Raw genomic sequence first — 18735 nt, forward strand, 5'->3', positions numbered from 1 at the left:
AATACCTATTTCTATCAGTCAGTATAGACTAGGTTGTGCTCCAGTAATAAACAACTCCAAAATCTCAATGGCTGGGCACACACAAATGCACAGTTCTATGTTTACACTACATGTCTACTATGGGGTGACGAGGGCTCAGCTCTGCACCATCCCCACTGCAGGACCTAGACTGGTGAAACAGCTGCTCTCTGAAAACTGCTGGTTTCCATGGCTGAGAGCACAGTGAATCCTGTCCTTCACCATGAAGCTGCTAAAGCTTTCCAGGGTAGTGACCTACATCTCTTCTGCTTGCACTTTATCAGTCAAAACAAGCCCTGTGACCATACCTCACTCCAAGGGGCAAAATTCAATTCTAGAAGAACCGGAAGTACTTGAACAGCACAGATGTCTTCCATACTATCTCAGGGAGTGATTGTGAGGATTCCTTGGTTTAATATACATCAAATGCTTAGAGAAGTGTTCAGCACACAGTAAGCACTCATCAAATATTAGCTATCATCATTGTTATGGTTCCCCACAGTCTTGGTCTTCCCGGGGTGAGTAGGATAATGGAGCATTCATTTCCCAAAAGGTCACAGTTGTAAAATGAAAAGAATATCACAAGCCACACCCACCTCACTGTGTTGTGGTAGTAACTAGATGAGATAATAAATGTGGAATTTATTTGAAGTTGTGACTTATTTTTACACAAGTAAGACGTTGCTCTAATAGTCTGTTGTTATTTTGGGCAATTTGAGCTGCCACCAGCTGCCTTAGGCAGGGCTTTCCTCAGCTGGAAAATGTGGGCACTGGGTGCCATAAAGACTTCACACCTGCTCTGAAACTGACTAGTCATCAGATTCTCCAGAGGAGCCTTAAACAAATATCCCTTCCCAATAAGGAAAAGACCAACAAGCCAAGAAAAAAGTGGTCATGACCACACAGTTCACAGGCAGATTTTTTTGAATGACATTTTATATACTTGGAAAGATGCTGTGTCTCCATGATAATAATAGAAATGCCAATTTAAAAGAAAACAAAGTGGTTAAGACCAGGAGGTGTTCACACACTGTGTTTTGGCAAGGATGTAGGGAAGCAAGCGCTCCAGTGTGCTATGACAACAAATGGGTAACAGCTGTCACATTTTTAAGTCACATATACGTTTATCCAGCATTTTTACTTCTGGGATGGGAGGCTGTATGTGCATAGCTATACGTATAGGGGTATTCTCTGCAGCATTGTTCACTGGCAGAAGACTGGACTGGTTAAAAATTATAGTATAGCCATGCAACTGGAATGCCAAGCAGCTATTAAATAGAAGAGCCAGATCTATGTGCACTTATAGGGAACAGTCTCCAAGGAATATTAACAAAAAAAAAAAAAAACAGAGCTCAATGAGAGGTTGAGGATGCTATGGTGTATGTGTGTGTGTGTTACACCTACATTCTGTATACACTGATTATTTCTGGAAGGGCTACAGGGAAACTGTTAGAGGGGTTGCCAATGGAAAGCAGAACTAGAGACTAGGAATTAAGGGTGGGAGAGAAGGTTTTCACTGTGTGATTTTTGTACTATGAATTTTACTCTGTGCAGATATGTCTTTCTTAAAAAGGCACAGATTCCTGAGCCACAGGCCTACTGAATCAGAACCTCCAGGAATTTGCACTTTCAGTAAAGTTTCCAGGCAGCCCTGAAGGCTGGTCAGGACTGAAGTCAGTGGAAGTGGGCCAGCTCTCTAACTCAATGAGGAGAGCCAGGTTAGAAAGGCCCTGCCCAAGAACCACATCAAATTTCACATCCTATCTGTGTCTCTGCAGGCTGTACCAGTCAGTCAAGCTGATGTACTCTCTTGGCATCTTCTTCACCTGTGCTCCCCAGTTCCATGTCCCAACTGAGATCATCATCCCCTTCCTGATCTCACAGGTGTCAGAGAGCTGGGCACTGTTTGTAGAGCTGTATGTCCACACTGCCTTGGTCTGTCTGACCTGTGAGTAGGATAAAAGGGCACTCTTTGCCCAAGCTGTGGCTGGGAGACACATGGGCATTTACCTGATTCTTGTCTCTCTCACTTGCCTTCTCTGTGACCTTTGGCAATGTATTTCACCTCCCTGAACCTCAACTTTACACCTGAAAAATGGGCTTAAGAGAACTATCACACAGTAAATGTTGCCATAATCTCTACTACCTACACATAGGAAATATACATTAGCTTGTTTATGAGAGAAAGAAGCATCACTCATTCAACCGCACTCCTACATGCCAGGCATTGTAACTGTCTAATACTCATTACAGCCAAGCAATGTGGTAATGCCAGCTAAGGGATTTATGGGCCAGAGAAATTAAGAAATGCACTCAATATAAGAACAAAGGAAAAACTGAAGGAACAAAACAGCAGCGGAATCACAGAACCCAAGAATGGACTAACAGGTACCAAAGGGAAAGGGACTGGGGAGGATGGGTGGGTAGGGAGGGATAAGGGGGGGAAGAAGAAGGAGGGTATTAAGATTAGCATGCATGGGGGGGTGGGAGAAAGGGGAGGGCTGTACAACACAGAGAAGACAAGTAGTGATTCTACAACATTTTGCTATGCTGATGGACAGTGACTGTAAAGGGGTTTATAGGGGGGACCTGGTATAGGGGAGAGCCTAGTAAGCATAATATTCGTCATGTAAGTGTAGATTAATGATAACAAAAAAAAAGAAAGAAAGAAAGAAAAGGGGGATTACTCCCTGATAGGATAAAACTAACTGTAAATCAATGATTAATGCATGCTTTAAATATCCTTAATTTTGACCATTTAAAGGGTGTCAGATGATCGGCGATGGAGGTACATTTTTCTGATAATATTACTTTCTCTTAAAAAAAAAAAAAGCAGTTCCTGTGTGGTGACCTCCAATGAGTTCTACACAATGGTATAAAGGGCATATAAAAGTGTAGGCAAAGGGTCTGTTTGTGTTTATACAATTATACAGAGGATCAAAGCCTAATTTGGCTACCCAGAAAATGAACTAAGATATGATATGAAAAAGAACTTCCAACATCAGCACTCTCTGGAGGAGTCATACCAGAAGAGGATCATCAAAAAACCCCAACAAAGATCCACGCGCTGCTACAGCTGTAGATGCACTCATCCCACTGGTTCCTGGACTTGCCATGGGAATGAAGAAGGAGATATCTAAGCTGGCCTGTGCATACAGTAAAACAACAAATTTGACTGGATCTATACTGTTGGAACTCAACCAAGAATTAGGAGAAGTGCAAATTGTAGCGCTCCAAAATCTTACAACTACAGACTACCTACTGTTAAAAGAACATATGGGATGTGAACAGTCCCCAGGAATGGGTTGTTTTAATTTGTCTGATTTCTCTCAGACTGTTCAAGTTCAGTTGGACAATATCCACCATATCATAGATAAGTTTTCACAAATGCCTAAGGTGCCTAACTGGTTTTCTTGGTTTCACTGGAGATGGCTGGTAATTATAGGTCTGCTTCGGTTATGTAACTGTACTCCTATTATGTTAATGTGCGTGCGCAATTTAATTAGTAGTTTAAAACCTATACATGCTGAAGTTACTCTACAAGAAGATATGTCAAAGAAATAGTCAATCTTCCCATGGTTTCTTCCACCTGCTACTTCTATAGCTTTTCTTCTTCCTTCCTAATTACAAGCCTTAAATAGAATTCGTGCCTCATATCGAATTTACCGAGTATCATAATTCTTCCAAGTGGTAAAGATACCTCAAGACAAATGCTGGGCATAGAAGCCACAGGGCATAAATATGCAAAGAAGTAAAAAGCTAACCTTTTCAAACAATAAGGCTTCTTTCTCACTTACCAACTTTACATTTCCCTGTATGGCCCCAGAAGATGACTGGTTAGCCAGAGATGGGTAAGATTCCTCAAGGGAGGAACAACCTAAGACAGGCACAGTCGTAGGGGGGCCATCAGGTGAGAAATTGGGGATCAACAGAGGTAAGGCTTAGAACCTCACCCCCACTGTTTTGAGAGAAATCTTCTGCATCTGTGGATGTTTTATTGCCCTTGTCTAGCTTGGATTAACACTTAGTCTACAGGCACACACCTGATCATCTACAATTGCTCTCTTAGAACACTAAACTATGTCTTCTACCTTCATCTTGCATCTACCTACCACTTCAGCATTTTATTAAAAATAATAATAATAAAGAGAGAAATGTGGTATTCACATATAACTCAAGTATAAAAATCAAATGAATATTCATATTTGAACTGATTGTTTATAGTTCATAATGCATGATCAAAACCGAAAGTTTCTGTGATGATTGCTCTTGTACTGTTCACCATGTAACTTATTCACTATGTAAGAATTTGTTCTCCATGTAAGAACTTGTTCATTATGCTTCAGAAGATTGGAGACTGATGAAAATTAGGCTTGGGGTGGATTAATGATTGTGCATTGAGCACTGACTCCCCTATACAGAATTTTATTGTGGTTAACAACCATTTGATCAATAAATATGAGAGATGCCCTCTCAAAAAACAAAAGAAAACAAAAAAAAAGTACAGACTTCCAATTGTAAAATAAATAAGTAACCGGGATGTAATGTATAGCATAAGGAATATAGTCAAAATATTGTAACAACTTTGTATGGTGATAGCTGGTAGCTAGAATTATCATGTATATAAATGTTGAATCACTGTGTTGTACACCTGAAACTAATGTAATACTGTATGTCAACTACCCTTCAATAAAAAAAAAAAAAAGAAGTGCACTCAAATCATATAGCTGCTCAAGGACAGAGCTGGGATTTGAGCACAGGTTGTATAGCACCAAAGCCTATGTTTTCCATTGTGCCATGCTCCTTCCCATCATAAATTAAGGCCAAGTCCCCTATCACAAAGTGGTGTTTAACTGTATGGGAAAACCTCAAGGGGCTGATTTGTTCAAGTCTTGGAGATCATTTTTTTGGTGTACTCTTTTTTTTTCTCCTCCCTCCCTTTCTTCCTTCATTCATCCTTCCATTTATTTAGTCCTTCATTCATTCTGCATTAGGCACTATTGCAGATGTTTGGGAAATACCACAAGCAGGGCTGGGGGAGTCTTCCTCTGAAGCACATCCACAGAAAGAAGATCAGAAAAGAGGCCCCATGAAGAGTGAGAGAAAGAACTAGGGATATTTTGCTTGAAGAAGTAAAGACTTGGGGAACTTCTGTATCTGTCCTCAATCACTGTAGGATTATTGTGCAAGAGAGAGCGAATTTAGTCTTAAAAGCTCCAGCCATCAGAGATTAAAGTTGAAGGAATCCTCAGCTTCTGTTCAGGGTCAGGGGAAGCTGTGTGACGCTTGGAGCCATCCAGCAGGAGAAACTGCTGTCAGCTGCTGCACTTTACAAGCCTGAGATTCCGGGAGCAGAAACAGCACACCTAGCTGGTTTGAGGTATTACAGAGAGCTCCCTGTCTGCACCAAGACATCAGGAACCTGAAAATACATTGTTTTGAGATCATTTCTAGTAGGAAGGGTATCAGATGAAGAGAAAAACTGAATAGTTCAGGCTACTTGGGACCAGGGAGGGCACCATTAGAGATAGCTGACCTTCTAATGACATGTCATGATTCTGTTATGTGCTGAATGATCACTTCCTCCTCCTTTACTCACCTGTCAACTCCATTATTCTTCATTCATTCAACAATCATTGGTAGAGCACCTACTATGTGCCTGACATTTTGCTAGACACTAGGGATACAATAATAATTAATGAAGAAGACGTGACTCCTGATTCCATAAGGCTGATAGTTGAATGGGAAATTTATACAAGGAAGTAATTACAGTACATTGTGGTGAATGGTAAGATGGTACATAATGGTGTACCAGATGATGGCTAAAACATGAGGATACCCTAAGAGCATATAGAAGATTCTATAACTTAGGCTGGGCCAAGTCAGGACCTCCTGAAATAGTAGAGTGATACTTCAGTTGAGACCTAAAAGATAAGTAGGAGGTAGATGGAGGATGAAGATCACATGTAGGGAGCAGGTTCTGCACACATATCTGAGACAAATACTTACATATGGTCTCTTTGGAGAACTAAAAGCAATGGGGAGTGATGAAATATGCAGCCAGAGGATTTGGCAGGGCCCAAGTCCTAAGGAACCTGATGCTAAGGAGATCAGGCAACGGGAGCCAGGAAGGGCTTGAGCAGAGACGATCCTTCTAGAGCGCTCCTCCAGTCCACTTGGCATTATAGATTTCCTTGCCCTTCGGGAGAACAAACGCTGATCTTTCTCTCCCTCTTTGTAAGCAACTTACTAAACATCTGATGAAGGAAACCTGTAGACAGGGACTATCCTATCATGGGGGTGATGGATTCTCAACCTATGAGTCTCTGTCATTCTCTGATTGGATGTGTTGGGAACATTTCAGAAAAAGATAATATTTCTTTGAGATCCAGGAAGCTCATATGGGTGCTTTCCAGAACAGGTTTTCCCAGATTTGTTTATAGGAAAATGATACAGTGTGTAAAGTTAAATTACATAAACTGTATATTTATTCATTCAAACGTTATCAAAAGTGGACTCACCTGGAAAATTCATGATATGTGTTCATTGTATATGTAAAAGATGGAGATTTTGGAGAATTTACAGAAGAGAAGAGATGGGGAGTGAGCAGCTAATGCTGTCTTCATGTTGTTGTGCCCTCCTTAACCACCAGGAAAACAAATGAGATTCTAACTATAAGACCGTCTCTCATTTTTCACCCATATTTGCTTGTAGAGAGTGCCTATATTATGTAGATTAGAACAAACTCAGTGCAGCTTGAGTGTCTGGGTTACGGTCGAGCATTTATTGAGTGCCTGCTATGTACCGAGTTCTTTCATATATATAGGAGGCAGCAGAGCAGAGAGGAAAGGGCCTTAGATTAGGCATTTCCATGGATTTCCATCTCAGCCCTGTATGACCGTAGGCACGTCCTATCCTTCTAGAGCTCTAGATTTCCCCATCTCTACAATGACAAGGTTACAATAGATAGGTGGTAGAGGATCCTTTCCAGTAACTATTATATGTGAAAAACCCAATAGGTAAAATATAAAAGGAGGGCATTTATATTGACAGTTAAAACAAAGGTGGGGTCCAGAGCCCCAGTGCCAGGCCTACTACTCAAGTCCACAGTGGGCTCTTTTCCCACCTCTCCAAAATGTTCTGTTGGGCATCTGTACAATTATAAGGCTTCAAACAGATGGTTTGTTTCTGAGCTCCCTTCTTCAGGAACATTCAGTGATTCTAAATTTCTCCTCACTGCAGGTGTCTCAGCCATCCTCATCCCCCGCCTGGACCTGGCCATCTCCCTGGTGGGCTCCGTGAGCAGCAGTGCCCTGGCCCTCATCATCCCACCCCTCCTGGAGCTTATCACCTTTTATCCAGAAGACATGAGCTGTGTCACCATTGCAAAAGATATCATGATCAGCATCCTGGGCCTTTTGAGGTGTGTATTTGGAACATGCCAAGCCCTCCATGAGTTGATCCAACCTGTCGACCATTCCATAGCCAACTCCACAGCTGTCTATGCATAATTATCTATTTTTATTCTAATAATTCTTCCTTCCTCCCATCCCCAATTTAACTTCCATTCTGAATGTTATATACATTTATCAAACCCCAACATCTCTATATTAATTACTGGCTTCTTAATCTCTCCACGAGAAATGTAGATGATTCAAGTCAGCGCTGATACCTCTCAGGCTATGCTTTTTTTTTTATTTTGGGTTTCTTTGGAGGTCTTTTGTACCTCTGAACCAGACCCACATTCAACCATTCATATTATCGGCCTCATTTAATGGGAAAAGGGATGCCATTTGCCCATGATATCCCTGAAAGCAGAGACCAAGCACAAATGTAAATACAAAGCAATAGTCTAGTCTGTAGCTGCTCCTCTTAAAGCAGCAGATTCACAAAAGTGTATGTTGGGGGAAGAAGGTTTTCTATTTGGATATTCTTCTAAGTGGAGGAGTCACAGAAAAAACAAAATTAGAACTTAGCAGTAATCTCGTGCAACCGTGGACTCTGCTACCGATTTCCTATGGGATCTTGGGCAAGTTCCTCCCTCTCTCTGTCTGTTTTCCCATCTATTAAATGGAAGATTGGACTAATTTGTCATTAAGGGGTCTTCCAGAATGACATTCTCCAAGTGAAAAAAAAGAAACTAATTTATCCTTCAACCACATGTGTGAACATCGAAGTGTTCCCTGTCACTAAATTACCTTGTTACTCTGGAGATACAGGCATACCAGAAGTAGGTTAAGGGATAAAAACATATTTCTTGGTGATCTTTCATTGTGGTGACTTCCCTACGTAAAAGGACATCACTTGTCTCTCTCTCTCTCTTTTCCTTCTCTGATATCTTAAGACCACTTAGAGGTGATTTAGGCTGAAGGAGGAGTGTGTGTGAGGGAAAGAACTACTGATCTACTTTTAAAAAATCATACAGGTCACCCTTGAGCAACACAGAGGTCAGGGCACCAACCCCTGGCAGAGGTGAAAAGCCACATACAACTGCTAACTCCCCCAAAACATAACTACTATTAGTCTACTGTTGACTGGCAGCCGTACCAATAACAAAGTCAGTTAACACATACTTTGTATTTTACATCTATTGTATGCTCTCTACTCACAATAAAGTAAGCTAGAGAAAAGAAAGTGTTTTTTCAAGTTGTTGCAAATCTCCAAAAATTTTTCCAATATATATTGAAAAAAATCTGCATATAAGTGGACCCACGCAGTTCAGACCACTCAAAACCTTGTTCAAGAGTCAACTGTACTTAGTTTGGGGAAGAGTTTCAAAAAAACAACTAATCTTATACTCCACAGATGGGAATATATATTGTTATGGCTTTTCTAGAGGACCATTTTACAATACGTAAGTCTTAAAATGTGTAGCTCTCTGACTCACTAATTTCAAGTCCTTATCCTAAGAATCCTCTGTGTTCACAAAAATTTTTGCAAAAGAATTATATTGGTCATAGTAGGAAAAGGTTGGAAACAAACATCCGACATTAGATTAAATTATGATTCATCCAGAACAAAATGCTATGATGCTCCCAAACATTGCAAAAATGCATCTATTGAAATGCAAATGTATTTGTGATTAATCGGTAGAAAAAGCTGGTTAAAAACACTGTGTGAGCCAAAACTAAATGAAAACATTACAAGAAAATAAAGCCACAAACCAAAATCCTTCATGAACATAGATGTAAAAATTCAAAACAAAATTATGGCAAATCAATTTCAACAAAATATTAAAAGGATAATACATCATGACCAAGTGTGATTTACCCCAGGAATACAGAATTGGCTTAATATTTGAAAATCAATGTAATCCACTATATTAACAAATTTAAAAAGGTAAAATAGTGATCATCTCAACAGGCACAGAAATCATTTGGCAAAATTCAATGTTTATTCCTAATATAAAAATTCCCAGCAACTAAAAACAGAAGAGAGCTTCAACAACTGGCATCTTGAAAAACCTACAGCTAACATCATACTTGATGAGGAAAGACTTAGTGCTTTCTTTATAAGATCAGAAACAAAAGAGATGTCCATTCTATTCAATGTTGTGCCAGATGTCTAGATAGTGAAGTTAGACCAGAAAAAGACATAAAAATCATCCAGACTGGAAAGGAAGAAGTAAAACTGTCTATATATGAAGATAACATGAAAATCAATGTAGAAAATCCAGTGGAATCTACACAAAACTACACTGATTAAGTTCACAAAGCTTCAGGATACAAGGCCAATATACAAAACCCAGTTGCATTTCTCTATACTCTCTGAGGAAAAACAGAAATTGGAATTATAACAACATGAAAAATATACAATAATTTGGGATAAATCTAAAAGATATGAAACACCTGTACACTAAAGAATGTAATATATTGCTAAAAGAAATTAAGACCTAAATAAGTAAATGGAGAAATACATGTTGTTCGTGGCTCAGAAAATTCATTATGGGTAAGATGTCAATTCTCACAAAATTCAGCAGGATTTCTTTTAATATATAAGTTGACAAATTTATTTCTAAAATTCATATGGCAATGCAAAGGACCTAGAAATAGCCTAAATATCTTTGAAAAAGAAGAACAAAGTTGGAAGGGTAACACTGTCTGATTTCAAGAATTATAACAAAGCTACAGTAGTCAAAATGGCATAGTGTTGGTACCAAGATAGACCAATGGACCAGAATACAGAGTCCAGAAATAAACTCTACCCACATGTGGATAACTGACTTTTGACAAATGTGCAGAGGCAAAGTAGTGGAGAAAGAATCATCTTTTGAGAAATGATGCTGCAAAAGTTGGATATCCTTATGCAAAAAGAAAAAAAGAGAATTGGATCTATAGTTTATATATATATATATATATATATATATATACACAAAAAAAAAATCAATTCAAAATAGACCTAAAGTAAAAAAGCTAGGAAACTTTTAGAAGAACACAGGACAAAAATTTTAGGTTAGGCAAAATTTCTTAGATATACCACAAAAAGTACAATTCATAAAAGAACAAATTGCTGAAGTGGACTTCATCAGAATTAAAACCTTTGTTCTTCAAAGGCACTGTTAAGAAGAGGGAAGGAAAAGCCACAGTCTGGGAGAAAATCTTTATGAAATTTGCATCTAATGAAAGGTTCATATCCAGATTCATAAAGACCTCTCAAAGCACAATAAGAAAACAACCTCATTTTTTAAATAGGTAAAATTTGAATAGACCCTTCACCAAAGAAGATATATGGATGATAAATAAGCATATGAGAATACTTTCAACAGATTAGTAATTAGGGAAATACAAATTAAAACTATGATGAGATACTACCACACACCTATTAGAATGGCTAAAATTTTAAAAAACTGACCATACTAGTGTGGGCAGGGATGTGGAGGAACTGAAACTCCCATTTGCTGCTATCATGAATGGAAAATGATGCAACCACTTAGATAAACATCTTGGTATTAGATAAACATCTTGGTAGTCTCTTAAAAAGTCCAACATATACCTACCAGATGATCCAACTATTCCACTCCAATATATTGACCTGAAAAAAAGTAAATGTATACCTATAAAAAGACTTGTACACAAATGTTCATGGTAACTTTATTTGTAATGGCAAAAACTGGGAAACAACCCAAATGTCCATCAATAGGTGAATGAAAAAACCAACTGTGATACAGCCCTACAGTGGAAAACAACAGCATCAGGGACTAATAGGAACAAATTGCTGATGCATGCACAATATCATGCATGAATCTCAAAATAATTAGTTGAATGTATTGAATGATTTTAAGTTCATTGAATCCAGACCAAAAAGAAGAGTGCAAATTGTATGATTCTATTTATATAAAAGCCCAGAAAAAGCTGCCTAATTTGTTGGGACATAAAGCAAATCTGGTTGCTTGAAGGTCAGAAGAGCAAGAGGGAGGTATTAAAGGGACAAAAGGAAACTTCTGGAAATGATAAATAATATGTTCACTATTTTGATTGTTTCCCAAATGTATTATTTCAAAACTTTCAAATTATATACTTTAAACATGTACAGTTTATTATATATATAATAAATACATATACCTCAATAAAGCTATTAAAAAGAGAAGGTGAAACATGATTTTGGTTCTTTTTAAAAAGCAGTCATATGCATATAGTCAAATAATTTTGAAGAGTATGCAGAACATAAAGTTGTATTGGAATTTTCTCCAAGAGGGTTGAACTGTAAGTTCAAAATTGAAATTTTGTGCTGTTTCTTTTTTGCTTACCTGTGGTGTTGCTTTTTTAACAGTAATATATTGATTTTATAACCAAAGAAACTACATGTGAGGAGAAAACTTAATGATGGTTTGTTTCAGTCCAATGGAAACACCATTTTTAATAAACTTCATATATTGTGATCTATAACACCCATATGGAAAGGTATATAAAGCACAAATCTACAGTATAATAAATATTTATAGGTAACATCGTCTTTCAACCTCACCTTCTACTACTAGATGATTGATACTATGGCTTGAATAACAAGAATTCCAGCTGGAGATTGCAGAGTTCTCATTCATCATTCATTTACCAATGGCTGGACGTCAAACAATTCTTGGCAGGAGATGGGGAAACACCTGTGAAGGTCAGGGAAGTAGAGAGGAGCATCCTATCATCAGATAAGAAAGCTATAAACCAATCATTAAATTTTTGCTCTTTTGGGACCCAGCCCATGAGCTTGGAGAAGATTAGGACTTGAGAAATTTACGGAAGCCCTCATAGAACACAGAGCAATAAAATGCAGGTAAGACAGTGCTTTGTGACTTTTGAGGGGGCATACACCTTGTTGAGATTTTGATGGAAACTATGTATCCTTCTCTCATAAAACTCACATATATGCATACATGCAATTTCAGGAACAAGCACAAACCTCATGAAGTTAATAGATACTGGGTTGCAAAAGAACATCTGGAAAAAGGAATGCAAGAATTTCTGCTTCTTAAAGCACTGAACAGTCTGCAGATGGTAGATAGCACTAAGATTTGAATGCAGAACAGGGCAATATGCAAAATCAGATTAGGGAGATATGCTACCAGACAAGGAAACGGCAGGCCACCGTGTGACTTACAAAACCCACTTTCTGATTGCAGCCAGCACTCTAAGATCACTGACACAACCTAGATTAGTCATTTCAGTTTTGGCAATGTGGCCCAAAGTCTCTCCTGCCATGTACTCCTTTGGCAAAACTACTTCTGGTGGTTGGCAGAGAGGTATTTGGAGGGATACAGAGGATGTAGGGCGATTTCTGACCCCCAGGACATTCAGAATCAGTTCTCATTGCATTTCTGTTAGACAAATGGGATCTGTCTCAACATGATTGAGCTGGACTACGGTTGGGGCATAGAGGGGAATAAGTGAAAAATCGTCTTAAGGGGAGGCTGGGTTTGGACTTCAACAAATCCATTCAAAGAAAGAAAGAGGATGAGAGAGTTGGGATTGCTAAGCAACACAGGCCCTGGCATTGGCTGTGGAGGGACCTGGAGGTCACTTGTGTGAAACTGAGGCAAATACGAATTGGCTACTGAGTGGGCAAAAGTGATGCAGTGCAGTGGTTTATAAACCACAGTGTCCCTGGGAATGAAATTGACAGGCGGCTCCCTAGGGATCTATAAGGCTTGTTACTAGCGAACAGTACAAGGCTGTGCCTGACACACCACATAGAGGGCCCTCAAGCAATTCCCTGGTCTGAGTTCAGAGCTCAAAAAAAGGGCCAGACCTCCACCTGTCATGCCAACACCATTTGGAAGTGAAATGGTGGTGATACGGCTCTCTTCAGGGACACTTCTCAGGTGGACTCAGTCTCAGGAATTTGGATTGCTGATGACGGAGACTCACGTGCGAACCACAGGCCTTGGGTGATCTGGTCCCTTCCCATGTCTCCAGCTTCTCCTTGCACCAACAGCACTTCTTCCTTCCAGCCACATGGGCCCTTGTCCTGTTTCCCAAAAGCACCCTGCTCCCCCTTACTATTCCACAGGGCCTCCGCATATACTATTCCATTTGGAACTCTGTCTCCCTCTCTGTACCTACTTAATGCCTAGTTATTTTTCAGATCCCAGCTATCACCTCCTCAGGAAAACCTTCTCTGACTTTGTCTGCTGACCCAGATTCTACACTGCCCATTAAGCCTTTGTTCTGTAACACATCACAGTTGTGGTATTTATTTGCATAAATGGTGGTCTTCCTGTACTAAAGTTACATGACAGCAAGCTCATATCCTCTTTTCTGCCCACAAAATGGAAACTTCAGCAATATATTTTTATGAATTTTTTGATGCAATTTTATTAACTTTGGGTACCTAATATAACTGGTCCTTCCCACCTAAAGATAACAATCCAACAAGTTCCCAGAATTTCAGGTTATACATACTTCAAGTTAATGAACTAGACTTATAAGAGATATAAAAAACATTTCACAGGCTTGGGAGGATGTGGTCATGAGATTTCACTCAAAGATGGGTATAGGATATGTTAGAGAGTTTCAAACCTACACAGGACATTTCAAAATTTGCACTGTTAACAGAGTTCTTGTTTAGTCAACACTTCATCTTCATTCATCAGAAGCTTTAAGTAAGGTGGCTTTCTTCTTATACTTGCTTCTAAGCTCTCTAATATTTTCCAAGAGATCTTCAGACATGTATTCTTCATACTCTGTCAACTCTGGTGATGTGCTCGTCAAGATGTTTCTCCACAAGACCCACACGGGTGGCAACCATCTCTAGACGACACCGAGAGTTATTTACCGCTTTTCATCTGGCCTCAGTTGTGGTCTGAACAACCAGTGGGTGTTCCCACTAAACAGCATCCAACTGACTCAGAGCTGCAGAGGCCCGTCTCTCCAGCAAGCCTTGTGTTTCTCCAGCTCATTGGCCCATGTTTTGTCACCTTCATCAGTTTCCTTATTTGTTTTTTCCTAGTTATTTTTCAGATCTTTTTTGTTGATGGTGGTGAAGTTTTCTGAACTTCTTTCAGAGTTCTTACCCTCTTGCTTTCTGTTACCATTGCATTTACTCATCCTAAAGGACCTCTTACTCCATTTTTAATTCAGGGATTTATTAATTTCTTCTTCAGTTCAGTTCAAGAGTTCCCTGAGTGGTACATAAACTTGAACTCTGCATGCTGTTGGCACCAACTTCAGGATAAGGCTTAATCCCAATCTTGGTAATTCTCAGCACTCCTGGGGATGACGTTCAGTTTTCTAGCTAACTTGTGATACTCTGCTAATTGGGTTTCAGTTGCCCCCTTGCCTCTGGCATATTTTAGCCCCTCATTCCACAACTGCTGTTGTTCAGCCTCCAGGTCCTCAGTTAATTTATTAGTAATCTGCTGCAATTTCTTTCTTTTATGATTTATTCTCTTGATGTCCATAATTGAGTACTACCAGTTATCAACAATGTTGTGTAGTCAAGTATTCTCCTGCTTCATTGTTTCATATTCTCTACTCTAGAAATTTCTTCATGGAGGCCATTCAGTTTCTAGCTAAGAATGGCTGAATGAGACTCCAGATTGCTCATTTTTGAACACCTGCTTGTAAGGAAGCTTTCAGATTTTCCAATGTCTCCAGATAATTAAGTTCTTTTTTCTTTCTTGTCCCAAACTTGGTCTGTTCATTCAATGCTTCGCGGTTTTTTGCTGCTCATTATTCCAGCTTGGAAGCACCTACATTAAATAAATCCTTCATCAGGCAAATAGTGACTCTGTGGCATCTTACTACACTGATGGACAGTGACTGCAATGGGGTGTGGGGGGGGGGACTCGATAATATGGGTGAATGTAGTAACTACATTGTTTTTCATGTGACCTTCATAAGAGTGCATATCAATAATACCTTGATAAAATAAAGCAATGTATTAAAAAAAGCTAAATAAATAAATAAATCCTTCATCGCTGACTACAACTCTGCATTCATCTCTTTAAAGCTGTCGGCACCAGTCATGAAGCTTTCATAGCATTTTATGGTACAGTCCAAAAACAACTTATTACACATAATTCCATCATCAGTTCCTATTCCAAAGGCTGTCCTCATCAAATAAAGGGGAGCTTTCTTTCATGGTAGGATGTAACTTGATGCAGTCTGTTAGCCAAACCATGTGAGACCACATCTGAGGGGTCCCCACAGTGTACATGGAGCCCTGTGATAATGCAAAAGGAGCCCCAAGATCCTGAAAGACACTTGGAACCTCTTCTTCAAACTCTGCATCAGGAACTTCATATGAAGGGCACAGGAAGCCATAAAGAAAAGTGAAGGTCTTTAGGAAGTCTTTAAGAAGGGCTTATAGATTTCATGGATACACTCTTGCATAACCATTTTCTAAAATAACTCACGGAGTTCCCACATACACTGACGAATGAATGCTCTGTCATTAAGTGGTTTGGAGTCCTTGATTTTTTCAGAACTGAAAAATATACCAAATTGACTAATCCAGGATCGGTGTGCACTAGTTCTTTTACCAAATACAGAGACTTTTCTTTCAGATGTGGGTTTGTTTACATTCAACTCTCTAAACGCTGGTTTCTCTTTGGTTTGAGGGGTATGGAGGTCTTGTTTATTGACATCCTGGGATATTAAATCCCAGAGGTGGCCAATACCCGTGGTGGAAACTGAACTGCTTTTCATGGTTATGGCCTTTCTTCCAGGTTCCTGACACGACCCTGAGCAATTGCCCACACGACCGACAGCAGCCGACACAACACCAACTCCTTCCTCCACGGCATTTTATTTTGAAAAAACTTTAAAGTGGCATAAATAATACAGTGAGTTCCCAATATACACTTCACCTAGCTTTCACTAATGTTAGCATCTTACCTAATCTATAGTACAATTATCAAAATCAAGTCATTCACATTAGTGAAATCCTATTTCTGGTCTCTTTTCTAATCCAGCATCCAATCCAAATCTCACAATTCTTTATTCTCTTCCAATCTGTGACTGTTCCTCAGTCTGTCTTATTACCCATGGCTCTGACACTTCTGAAAAATACTGGCCATTTTGTGTTTCTCTCCATTTGGATTTGTCTGATCTTTTCTCATGATCAGATTGAAATTACCCATTTTTGACAATCCCACAGAAGTGCCATTGTGCCTTTATCAGTGCTTCACATCAAGAGGTGCATGATATGAGTATGTCTTATTGCTGATGATGTTAACTTTGATCACCTGTTTAAGGTGGTGTCTGCCAGGTTTCCCCACTATAGTGATAAACTTTTATCCCCTTTTAATTAGTATCTTGTAAGGAAGTATCTCAATACCATGCACAATCCTGTTTCTCTTCATACCTTTTCCTTTTTTTTTTTTTTCCCCTACCCTTGGGGGTGGGAGGACCTTCACCTGCTTCCCAACCTACTCTGTATTCATTCAGCAAATGCTTGTTGAATACCTACCATGCACCAGGCATTGTGCTGGGCGATGGGAATACAGCATGAGAAAAACCCCTGCCTTCGTGTTGCTGACATTCTAATGGGAAAGACAGCAGATAAAAGAAAATGGCTGGTAGTGAAGGAGTAAACCCTTTTCCTACGTGTGGGCGAAGCATTCCAGGCAGAGGGAACAGTCAAAGGCCCTGAGGTAGGATTGTTTGTGAAGAGCAAGGTGGCCAGACCCACCAGAGTGCAGGGTGCCTGTCTCATACTTTTTTCTTTTTCCTATAATTTAAACATCCAGAGATGGTTCTTACCTCCAACAACTAGTACAATGTTGTTTGCCTAATGGGGATTTTTTTTTCATTTCCATCATCCTTCTACATTTAATTGGGATTCTATTGTGTATGGACTCACGATGTTTATTTTTCTTCAATGGGTTATAACCCATTATTTTCTTGATCAAATTGTTCAAGATTTGGCCACTGAGAGGCCCTTCAAGCTGGTTCCTGTGTCCTTTCAATATGCTCCCACCCTCACTTTGCCCACAATACATTGACTTATTTTCTCAATCCTAACGTACTTTCAGAATTGCTAACCCCCACTCCTGTGAGAAACAAATCAACTAACTGGAGTACAGTATTTGTGTGTGGTTCCTTTTGTCTTTAGCTTTATAGTATCTCCTCAGAATAATGTAACTTATTTTTCTCCTCCACCCCTGTCAATGTGCTTGTATTAGTCACATGAAATACAATATTTTGTTACTGTTTTTATTCCAAGTTTAATTCACCTCATCTTCTGTTTTTTATGTTTTGAGGATGAGGAACATTATTGTGGTTCCAGGAGTCAGAGTTACACAGAAAGGTACCTGAAAGTGTCCCACGACTGTGGTCCTTTATACCCTGTAATCATATCCCCCTTCTTTCCACTTTATTACTACCCTCTGTAAATAACTAATCTCATTCATTTCTGGCTCTTCAATCCTTTTTCAGTACAAATGAGCAGAAAGATATATTTTCTTATATCCCCCTTCTTCCTTACATAAAAATAGCACATTATACTTTTTGTACTTTGCCTTTTGCACTCAACAGTACATTCTGGAAATAAGTCTGTATATCGATTCAGAGCCCTTCAGAGCTCAGTAGTACTCTGCATGGCTCTACCATGGTTTGTTCACTTTCTTAGATGAGGACATTTACATTGTTTCCAGTATTTGCAATCACCATGTCACAATGAATGACCTTGTGCATGTGTACCTTCGCGCTGTCAGCACAGCGGCGGCGGGAGGGCTGGGTCTCGCGTAAGCACTTTGTTCTGTGCTGACAGTGCCCTCACGAGGGGTTGCACCTTCACACTTCCCCAGCTGTGTGTGAGTGCCTCGCTCCCTACAGCCTTGGCTTGCACACAGTGTTGCACTTGTGTTTTTCACCAAATTGAGAGGTGATGTTATTTCAGTATTGTTTCAATGTACTTTTCTTTAATCATGGGTGAGCTGGAACATATTTCATGTTTAAGGGCCATTTTATGTCTTTGCATGAGTTTCTGTGTGTGTGAGAGAGAGAGCACTGTCTGTCTATTCATATCTTTTCCCAATTTTTCTATACAGTTTTTGGTCCTTTGTCCCTTACATCTTTAATTCTGTATATAGTATTATATAAAATTAATTCTTTAATTCTTTGTCTGTGATATGTGCAGCAAATTTTCCTTCCAGTCTTTGACTTGATGGTGTTTCTTGCCCAGCAATTTTTGTAATTTTTATGTCATCAAATGTATCAATCTTTCATTGCTTCTGGATTTTTTACCCACATTTCCTTTTAGTATTTGTATGATTTCCTTTTTGTT

At 39.3% G+C, this 18735-nt stretch overlaps 1 protein-coding gene and 1 pseudogene across 7 annotated transcripts in view; one reads left to right on the forward strand and one right to left on the reverse strand.

Moving 5' to 3' along the window:
- The window catches only part of LOC108391685 (proton-coupled amino acid transporter 3), a 29808-nt gene extending 22555 nt beyond the window's left edge, over positions 1-7253 (forward strand). For 6 of the 7 annotated variants that reach the window (XM_073230431.1, XM_073230424.1, XM_073230425.1 and 3 more), the window contains 3 exons: positions 1797-1966; positions 2272-2406; positions 2783-7253. In XM_073230431.1, the coding sequence (XP_073086532.1) occupies positions 1797-1966; positions 2272-2297 (196 nt within the window). In that variant the 3' untranslated portion in view covers positions 2298-2406; positions 2783-7253. The remainder of the gene's footprint in view (positions 1-1796; positions 1967-2271; positions 2407-2782) is intronic. The other variant, XM_073230430.1, reaches the window with a different exon arrangement.
- The window catches only part of LOC118967561 (kinetochore protein NDC80 homolog), a 36145-nt pseudogene extending 17559 nt beyond the window's left edge, over positions 1-18586 (reverse strand).
- Between the last annotated feature and the right edge of the window lie 149 nt (positions 18587-18735).

The sequence above is a fragment of the Manis javanica genome, chromosome 1 (assembly GCF_040802235.1).
Source record: "Manis javanica isolate MJ-LG chromosome 1, MJ_LKY, whole genome shotgun sequence".
Classification (NCBI taxonomy): domain Eukaryota; kingdom Metazoa; phylum Chordata; class Mammalia; order Pholidota; family Manidae; genus Manis; species Manis javanica.